Genomic DNA, 10,469 nt, shown 5'->3' with positions numbered 1-10,469 from the left:
AATCTGTAGAGAAAGTTCGAAAAAACAAACAAATACTTACGCGTCTTAAAATGCGTCTTGTTAGTTCAAAAGCCAAAAGCAAAAAAAAAAAATTCTGCAAGTAGATTCTGCAAGTTTATTTTAAAAAATTTTTGAATAAAAATAAGGAAAGCAAAGGGACCTATTTTTACTATAGGGAAACTGAGCAACCTATGTTTTATACGACAAAACCTTTTTTTCAATACAAAAACTTACTAAAATTTGAAAAATAAAACAAATGCAACAAAAAAAAAAAACGTTTTTACTGACTATAATTTGAATATTTTGTTAAATTTTCGTAGATTTTGTGGGTTTATTTAAAAAATGTAAAAGACAACATAACAAAAGCAAGGAAACTCTAGTTTTTTACGACAAAACCCCTTTTTCAATATAAAAAACTTACTTAAAGTTAAAAAATCAGACAAATGCAAGAAAGAAAACAGTTTTTCACTTATTTCGTTTTGAGTCTTTTATTATATTTTTGTAGATTCTGTGGGTTTATTTGGGAAAATGTTGAAATAAACTTAAGGAAAGCATAGCAACCTAAGTTTTAGAGGACAAAATCTTTTTTTTAATACAAAAACCTTCTGAAATTTAAAAAATTAGACAAAGGTAACAAAAAAATCAGGTTTTCAATGACTTTAATTTGAGTATTTTGTTATATTTCGTAGATTCTGTTATTTTATTTTAAAAAATGTTAAGATGAACATACGGGAAGCTAAGGAACCTTAGTTTTTTACGACAAAACCACTTTTTAAGCATAAAAAACTAACTTAAAAACAAAAAAAAAGATAAATGCAATAAAAAAACAGGTTTTTATTGATTTTCTTTTGAATCTTTTCTTATATTTTTATAGATTTTATAAGATTATTATAAAAGTCTTAAAATAAAACTAAGAGAAGAAAAGGAACCTATGTTTGTTACGACAAAACACCTTTTTCAGTCGGATAACTTACTTAAAATCAAAAAGCAATAGTAAAACGGGTTTTCAAAGACTTCCTTTTGAATCTGTTGTTATAATTTTAGTTAATAGATTCTGTAATTAATAGATTATGTAAGTTTATTTAAAAAAATTGTAAAATAATTTTAACGGAAGCAAAGGAACCTTTGTTTTTCAGGACAAAACCCCAATTTCAGTACAAAAACTGACTTAAAATTAAAAATAAGACAATTGCATTAAAAAAACAGGTTTTCATTGATTTCCATTTAAATCTTTAATTATATATTCGTAGACTCTGTGGGCTTATTTGAAAAAATGTTAAAATAATGTTAAGGAAAGCAAAGGACACGGTGATTCAATACTTATGAAAGCTTGTGATTTATATATGCGCATGCGTCTGATTCAAATAGTAAAATATATAAATATTTATTTACCGTGTTAAAACTTACTATACAGCTTGAAGCATTGTCTCACATTTTTAAAGAAAATTGGTATGTGTTTAATATAATTTAAACAAATAAAATGGTAGTTTACATATTTTAGCTGCTATATGCACAAAATCCAAGTGAAAGTTATGTTTTAATTTGTATTATGCTAAATGGAACAATAAAGTGTAATATGGTTTAAAATAACACATTATATACATTTCAATTAAAGTCGAAGCAAAATTTGTATGACATTTGGTTTAGTTTTGTATAAAGATATTATTCATTGTCTTTCCAAAATTATCAATTTCTATAACCTGTCATTTTTTTTATGAGATGTAATTTCAATATTTAGTTTAGAGCTTTTCAAGAACATCATTTAAAAAATGGTTGAAAAACAACACCAAATATTATTAGGAGTTTGCAGAATTTGTGGAAATTTGACAGGAAAAGACGCTTTAACAACTGCTGGTAAGACTGAAAGAATATTTAATATTTTTAAAATAAAAACAGATGAAGACTGTTTAGAGGTTCACCCACAACAAACATGCCTTAAATGTTATTCAACTATGAGAAATTTTGAAAAACGTGGAAATAAAAAACTCAATGTTATACCAAAAAGTTGGTTAAAATGTCCAACAAAAGAGTGTAAATGTATTTTTGGTAAGGTTGGTCGAAAACCAAGTCCCAATCTTGGAAGGCCGGGAATTTTAAAAGATGCACACAATTAAATATAAACTTGTTTCTTGAGTCGTTGCCCTTACCTTTAAACAAAGAACTAATTTCTGAATTGAATCTGCAGCTAAATCCACATATAACATTGTGTATTGTAAGATTTGTGGGAGAATAATGAGTCAACCAGTCATGATCAAAGATTGTCAACATTCGTTTTGCAGTCTATGTATTACATCAATTATTAAAGGTAGACTCGAAAGTGAAGCAAAATGTCCTATATGCTACATCATGATTATGTCTTTGCAGTTCTTTCCATATTTTAGAAATAATGAAACATATATTGCATGCAAGATATGTGGAATAAGTTATTTAAAAGATAAATTTGTAAACCATAAGTGCAAGAAAGATCATTTAAGAAATAACTGTCAGCAGTCTTTGCAGTTCTTTCCATATTTTAGAGATAATGAAACATATATTGCATGCAAGATATGTGGAATAAGTTATTTAAAAGACAAATTTATAAACTATGAGTGCAAGAAAGATCATTTAAAAAATAACTGCAGCACAATGGTTGATGATTTATATAAAGTTAATAAATCAAGTCATATTCCATGTGATATTGAAGATGCAGTGTTGCATGTCATTAAACAAAAACTCGATAATTCGAAAACAAGTACAATAGAATTTCTATCTGGTGGGCCAAGAGTAAGAATAATAAAATTTGTAAAGTACTTAAATCTGAAATAAAAAATAAAAAAAAGACTTGATTAATTTTGAATAATCATAATAAAGATTTATGTTATTTATATACTTATAGGTTTATTTATTATTATTTTTGGTTTATAGCCCATTTGTTTAACTGTTACACCTAAAGCTTACAAGGAAAGTACATCTTGCAGCAGCAGTACACTGAGAAAAAGACACAGATTTCTGATGGAGCAATCTAATCATCAAGTTGGAAATTCAAATGATTTCCAAATAATACAAACAGCAGTTATGCTAAAATCATTTGATAACAATCAAAAAAGTAAATTGTTAGAAAGTGCTAAGATTGGATTAGTTGAATATACTGCAGAAGAATTGGTTGCATTTAAGGCTGACGTAGGAATACCGTGGAATAAACTAAAAACTTTGACTAGGTAAAAAAATATTTAAAGAATGTTAATTGTTTAGAGAGTAATAAATAGAGAGTTATAAATGTTGTATATTCAAATGAGTCAATTAAACGTGGTAAAAAGGTCTAAATAATAATTACTTAATATTGAAGGTGGTTAAATTCAAAAAATATATACAAATAAAATATATTAAAAAAAATTAACACTGCTTCAAACATTAAACAAAGAGTAGTTGCAAATGACTTGGCAGGGAGTGATCTTGTTGTGTTAGATGCAGATTTTACTTTTCAAAATAAAAATAATAAGTTAGTTTTTGAAATCAAACTTACTCCCATGGCGTATATGGGTATAATCTGCCTTAAAATATTGAAATTATGCTAAATATTCTTGAAAGGTATGGAAATTTTTAACTGAAAATATAAATATAAAGAAGAGAAAATGTTAAAAATGTTTTTCTTATATCTTATGTATTTGAACATTCTAGTTATAACTTAATAAAACACGATGGAATAAAAAAATGATGAAATACACATTAAAATTGGAGAAGATCATGGAGGTGGTTCATTTAAAATGAGTTACCAAATTGTAAACCAAGACCAACCAAACTCAAAATCTAATAGTATTGTGTTCAGCACATTGAGGCAAAAGGTTATCGAACTAATCTCATGGTAGGGCTATCTCGATATACACTACAAGTTGACCAGATACAAAAAATGATATGGCAGTGAGTTACAATTTCTGAAGAAAATAGCATCATAATTTAAATAAAATTCAAATATTTTTTGTTGATTAATTTAATTTTAAATTTTTTTTAGAAATCGTAACGTTCGTGTTTTTATGTTTGAAGATTATGATTTCCTTTGCAGTGTATATGGAATCACAGGAGCTATCTGTAGATTTTCTGTATTTTAAGAGATTTTATGTAATAAAGGTTACCATTTTGTTTTATTTTCTTTAGTTTACTTAACACCATTCAATAATGATAGTTTAACTGTTTTTATAGGTCGACATTGCTGTCTTTTTTGTGATATAACCAAAAAAAATATCCAACTGGCTCCAATTAATAGAAAGGACAGTGTTTCACAAAGATCTTTAAAGTCTTTAAACATTGATTTTCATCATTTTCAAAGTAATGGCGGAAATTTAAAAAAGGCGAAGTTTTTTAACAATGTCATTAATGAAACATTATTTAATATTCCTCTAGATCAGGTTATTTATTTTCAGCACTATTTTTTGGATTTTTAATGCTGGTAGTGGTTTCAGTGGTAGTGTTGGACCAGTTGATGTTAAATCTAAAAGTAATTATAATTTTGTTTTTAGGTCGCTGTACCCGTTTTACATATATCTTTAGGTACCTATTTGAAGTTTTTTAACATGTTTGAGGATGAATGTCACTTAATAGATATAAAACTTGCTGGAGAACCTGCATTACAAAATAATACGATTGGAAGAGATGATTTTGACAAATATGTTAACATGCATATTCAATCAAATGTTATAAAAAGTATTATTGATGACTGTGATAAAATAACACTTTTACAAGAAACAATTTCAGTGAAAGTTTTATGTGAACCAGACAAAACTGAAGAAATTAAAAAAGTATATGTACCAAGAATACTCCACTATGATTTAAAAATAAGTGACAAAGTATTCATTGTTACATAATAATGTTTGTATAAAAAATATGAATTTTATTTAATTTAGAACAAGACCTTCGAAAACTACAAAAAATATATCAATTTCAATTCAATTTCCAACAATTTTTGTAGCATATGTTTTAAAATATTTTTTTAGATAAAAGAACTAAATTCATTGAATGAAGCAAACATTTTTGATAAAATTTCAGGTCCCTTCATTCAGGAACTTGATGAAGTTTTAAAGGCTAATCATGTACAAAGACAGGCTTATCATGGGAAATGGGTTTTGTTGGAAACCATGTTCACACAATGCTTAAGGTTTTTTTAATATATTATATTTCAAAATCTTTATTAATAAAAATATTTTAAAATTTTTTTAATTTAACATATTTAATTTAGTCTCAACCTTTGCTTGATTTCTGCAATTCTATCCCAAAACTTATTTTTAATCTTGGTTTTATTGACACTGATGTTTATTTACTATCAAATAATGTGAGTCAGAAATTTAAACAGTTGTTTCAGTATTATTCAAAATGTTATAACTTCATGAGCAGCAACAGCAATCTTTTCAACAGAATGATATTCAGGAGCTAGGTAGGAGTTAGAAATTTGATTAATTTATTTACAAAATACCTATTACATTTTTTTCATTTTCGTTAATTATTTAATTTTAGAATCAGCAATACGCAATCTTATGGAATTTTATCGCTTGACTTGGCCAAATTAATCTATAATTCCGAAGATGCACTTGCTCGAATCCCATATTCTTCAATTTATTCAAAAATGGGGATTGGGCATTGGAGTTTATGGGGAACAAGGTGGCAAAAGTTTGCCTGCCGAATTTAAACAATTCTAATCGTTTATTTTGGCACATGAAAGGTTGTAGTCGCTTGAAAAGCACTTTGAAGGAACATTACATACGAAACCATCCAAAAACCAAAGCAATGAAGCAGGAAATTAAAAAAAAGAAAAACATTTCCAGCGTAAATTAAATTGAGTCCAAATATGTGTCTATATAGTTTATATTTGTTTTGAAATTGTATCGTAATTTTGATACGAAGATATCAAAATATAGTTTTTATCCTAACAAATGCATTATTATTAGAAAGGATACTTTCTAGAACTAGAAAAGAAACTACCCTCTCCCGCATTCTTGGGTTTTTGTCGTATGCACAGCCAGGAATTAGACGCATGGGTATTTTACTAATTACAATATGGTAATAATCTATGTTGGATACAGGATTGTGAAATGCGCTTCTTTTTTTATTATTATCAGGGTGCCAAGGTATAATTGCACCCTAGACCCCTACCTATCCTGAAAAAGGTGGGCCATCTCATGAGCATTATTCGTGCATGCTATCGTAATTATCACAATTATATTTAGCATGCATATAAATTGTTACCATGAAAAGGAATAGATTATCTGAGGTTATAGAACATTAGAGCATTTTCACCAAAACATTAGAGTATGTTGACCAAAAAATTGCCGAGTTTTCTTGTGAAAAGATTCTTATACATTTCTTAGATAATATTGTATTTCATACTATATATAACATATAAATAGAAAAAGAAGTACTAAAATTGCATTTAACCTTGAACGTCGTGCAAGTTTAGGGTTTTAAATTTCAGAAAGCAAAAAATAATAATTTCAACAGCTTGCCGTTAAAGCGTGCTACTCTTTAAAAAAAAATGACAGGTTAAAAAGAAATATACAGATGTTTTGGGCATTTTTTACTGAATCTAGAACAATTTAACTTTTTAGCCAAAAAATTTTCAAACAAAAGATATTCGTTCAAATGTCTAGCAGATGTTTCCGTTTTTCAGAAAAAAAATCTTGCATTTTGAACATTAAAATTTTCTTTGTTTACAAACATTCCTATTGATTTTTAAGTTTTACTATCAACACTCTAGGATGGAAGACTTCAAAAGTATACCGTGCTGGTTATTTAATGAGAATAAGTAAATGTTTAGTAAGAAACTTAATCAAGGAATTATTGTTATTTATCGAAAAATCACTTCGCCATTTTTTTTTTGTTGTTTTGAAAATAAAACGTGTGCGCATGCTCAAAATAAAATCCTATGCTTAAATCACCGTGAGGAACGTGAGTTTTTTATGACAAAACCACTTTTATGTACAAAAACTTACTTAAAACTAAAAAATAAAACAAATGCAACGAAAAAAAAAGTTTTCACTGATTTCGCTTTGAGTCTTGTATTATATTTTCGTAGATTCTGTATGTTTATTAAAAAAATCTTGAAATAAACTTAAGGGAAGCATAGCAATCTAAGTTTTATACGACAAAACCATTTTTTCAATACTAAAACTTACTTAATTTAAAAAACAAGACAAATGCAACAAAAAAAGCAGGATTTCACTGACTTTAATTTGAGTAGTTGTTATATTTTCGTAGATTCTTTAAGTTTGTTTTTAAAAATGTTAAAATGAACACAAAGGAAGCAATGGAACGTAAGTTTTTTATTACAAAACCCCTTTTCAGTACAAAAACGTAATTAAAACTAAAAAATGGATTTAATGCAACAAAAAAAACAGAACTTCATTGATTTCCTTTTAATTCTTTTGTTATTTTTTTGTAGATTCTGTGAGTTTAATAAAACTCAAGGGAAGCAATCTAAGTTTTTTAAGACAAAACCCCATTAAAATACAGAAACTTACTTAAAATTATAAATGAAGACAAATGCAACAAAAAAAACAGGTTTTCACTGACTTTTTTAAAATCTTATGTTATATTATCGTAGACTCTGTAAGATTATTTGAAAAAACGTTAAAATAAAAATAATGGAAGCAAAGGAACCCTAGTTTTTTACCACAAATACATTTTTCAGTTAAAAAACTTACTCAAAATCAAAAAACAAGACAAATGCATCAAAAAACAGGTTTTCACTGATTTACCTTTGAATCTTTTGTTATATTTTTGTAGATTCTGTGAGATTATTTTAAAAAATGTTAAATAAAATTAAGGGAAGCAAACGAACCTATGATTTTTAAGACAAAACACCTTTTTCAGTACGATAAATTACTTAAATTGAAAATTAAGAAAAATGCAACAAAAAAACAGGCTTTCACTGACTTCCTTTTAATTCTATTGTAAAGGAAAACCCCTTTTTTAACACAAAAACTTACTTAAATTTTAAAAATAAGACAACTCCGACAAAAAACAAGTTTTCGCTAATTTCCTTTTTAATCTTTTGCTATATTTTTGTAGATTCTGTGAGTGTATTTAATAAATTATTAAAATATACTTGTAGGGAAGCAAAGGAGCCTTTGTTTTTTACGACAAAACCCCATTTTCAGTACAAAAACTTATTTAAAATTAAAAAAAAAGACAAATGCATCAAAAAATCGGTTTTTGTCTGATTTCGTTTTAAGTCTTTTGTTTTAATTTTGTTGATTCTGTGTGTTTATTTGAAAATATATTAAAAAAGACTTAAGAGAAGCAAATGAACAGTAGTTTTTAATGACAAAACCCCTTTTTCAACAAAAAAACTTACATAAAATTAAAAAATAAAACATATGCAACAAAAAAACAAGTATTCACTAATTTCCTTTTTGTGTGTTTTGCTATATTTTCGTAGATTCTGTAAGTGTATTTAACAAAATATTAAAATAAACTAAAGGGAAGCAAAAGAACCTTAGTTTTTTACGACAAAACCCCTTTTTTTAGTAAAAAAACTTACTTCAAATTATAAAATAAAGACAAATGCAACAAAAAACCAGTTTCAACTTATTTCGTTTTACGTCTTTTTTTGACATTTTGTAGATTCTGTGTGTTTATTTGAAAATATGTTAAAAAAAACATAATGGAAGCAAAGGAACCTATGTTTTTACGAAATAACCCCTTTTTTAATACAAAAACTACAAATACTAAGCAACCAAAGTTTCATTCGACAAAACTTCTTTTTCAGTACAACAACTTATTAAAAATCAAAAATTAAGAGAAATGCATTTACAAAACAGGTTTTCACTAATTTCCTTTGGAGTCTTTTGTTATATTTTTGTGAGTTTAATTGGAAAAATGTTAAAATAAACTAAAGTGAATCGAAGGAACATAAGTTTTCTACAACAAAACCCCTTTTTTAGTACAAAAAACTTACTAAAAATTGAGAAATAAGATAAATGCAACATAAAAACAGGTTTTCACTGACTTCCTTTTGAGTCATTTTCTATATTATAGATTCTGTGAATATATTTGAAAAAAGGTTAAAACAAACTTAAGGAAGCAATGGAATTTATGTTCTTTACGACAAAACCCTTTTTTTCAGTACAAAAACCTACTTAAAATTTAAAAATAAGGCAAATGCAAAAAAAAAAATAGGTTTTCACTGAATTTCTTTTAATTCGTTTATTATATTTTCGTAGATTCTGTAGGTTCATTTGAAAAAGTATTAAAATAAACTTCAGGGAAACAAACAATGCAAAAAACTTATTTAAAATTGAGAAATAAGACAAATGAAACATAAATACATTTTTTTACTGATTTGCTATTAAATCTTTTGCTATATTTTCGTTGATTTTGTGGGTTTATTTTAAAAAGTTTTGAAATAAATTTAAGGAAAGCAAAGAAACCATATATTTTTACAACAAAACCCCTTTTTAAGTACAAAAACTTACTTAAAATTAAAAAAAAAAAGACAAGTGCAATTACAAAACAGGTTTTAACTGATTTCCTTCAGAGTCTTTTGTTATATTTTTGTAGATTCTGTGATTTTATTTCAGGAAACGGTTAAATTAAATTAAGGAAACCAAAGAAACCTACTTTTATTAGGACAAAATCTCTTTTTCAGTCCAAAAATTTAATTAAAATTAAAAAAAAAGACAATTGCAACAAAAAACACGTTTATACTGAATTCCTTTTGAGTCTTTTATTATATTTTCAAAGATTCTGCGGATTAAGATTAAAAATGTTATTATATTCTTTAGGGAAGGTTATTATAATTTTTAGGATTAAAAATGTTATTATAATGGGAAGGAAATAAACCTAATTATTATGCGACATAATCACAATTCGAATACAAAAACTTACTAAAAGTTAAAAAATAAGACAAATGCAACAAATAACAAGTTGTCACTGATTCCCTTTTGAATCCTTTGATATATTTTTTTAAAATCTGTGAGGCTATTCGATAAACGGTTATATATAATTAAGGGAAGCAAAGAAACTTATGTTTTTTACAACAAAACCCCTTTTTCAGTACAAAAACTTACTTAATATTAAAAAAATAGACAAAGGGAAAAAAACAACTGCTTTTTAATTTTTTTGTTTTGAATCTTTTGTTATTTTTTCGTAGATTCTGTAAGTTTGTTTTATAAAACAATAAAATAAACTTAATAGAAGCAAACAAACCTTTTTTTTTTTTAGACAAAACACATTTCTCGGTACAAAATCTTACTTAAAATTTAAAAATAAGACAAATGCAACAAAAAAACAAGTTTTCACTGAACACTTTTTTAAATCTTTTGTTATATTTTTGTAGACTCTGTGGGTTTATTAAAAGAAATATTAAAATTAACATATGGAAAGAAAAGGAGCCTAAGGTTTCTACCACAAACCCCTTTTTTTTTAGTACAAAAACATACTTAAAATTAAAATATAAGACGAATGCAATAAAAAAATAGGTTTTCACTGATTTCCTATTGAAT

At 26.2% G+C, this 10,469-nt stretch overlaps 2 protein-coding genes across 2 annotated transcripts; both read left to right on the top strand.

Annotated features, from left to right (window-relative positions):
- Positions 1-1,298: 1,298 nt before the first annotated feature.
- LOC136092232 (uncharacterized) lies at positions 1,299-3,314 on the top strand. The gene is made up of 2 exons (XM_065820004.1): positions 1,299-2,763; positions 2,905-3,314. The coding sequence occupies exons 1-2, from the start codon at positions 2,233-2,235 to the stop codon at positions 3,199-3,201; spliced, it is 828 nt and encodes a 275-aa protein (XP_065676076.1). The 5' UTR covers positions 1,299-2,232; the 3' UTR covers positions 3,202-3,314.
- A 472-nt stretch (positions 3,315-3,786) lies between these two features.
- Positions 3,787-5,901, top strand: LOC136092233 (uncharacterized). The gene is made up of 6 exons (XM_065820005.1): positions 3,787-3,897; positions 3,989-4,065; positions 4,177-4,382; positions 4,494-5,128; positions 5,210-5,404; positions 5,485-5,901. Exons 1-4 carry the CDS (start codon positions 3,839-3,841, stop codon positions 4,836-4,838), a joined length of 687 nt encoding a protein of 228 aa, XP_065676077.1. The 5' UTR covers positions 3,787-3,838; the 3' UTR covers positions 4,839-5,128; positions 5,210-5,404; positions 5,485-5,901.
- The last annotated feature ends 4,568 nt before the right edge of the window (positions 5,902-10,469 follow it).

This window comes from Hydra vulgaris, chromosome 15 (assembly GCF_038396675.1).
Source record: "Hydra vulgaris chromosome 15, alternate assembly HydraT2T_AEP".
Taxonomy (NCBI): domain Eukaryota; kingdom Metazoa; phylum Cnidaria; class Hydrozoa; order Anthoathecata; family Hydridae; genus Hydra; species Hydra vulgaris.
This window is presented reverse-complemented; position numbering and strand designations above follow the sequence as displayed.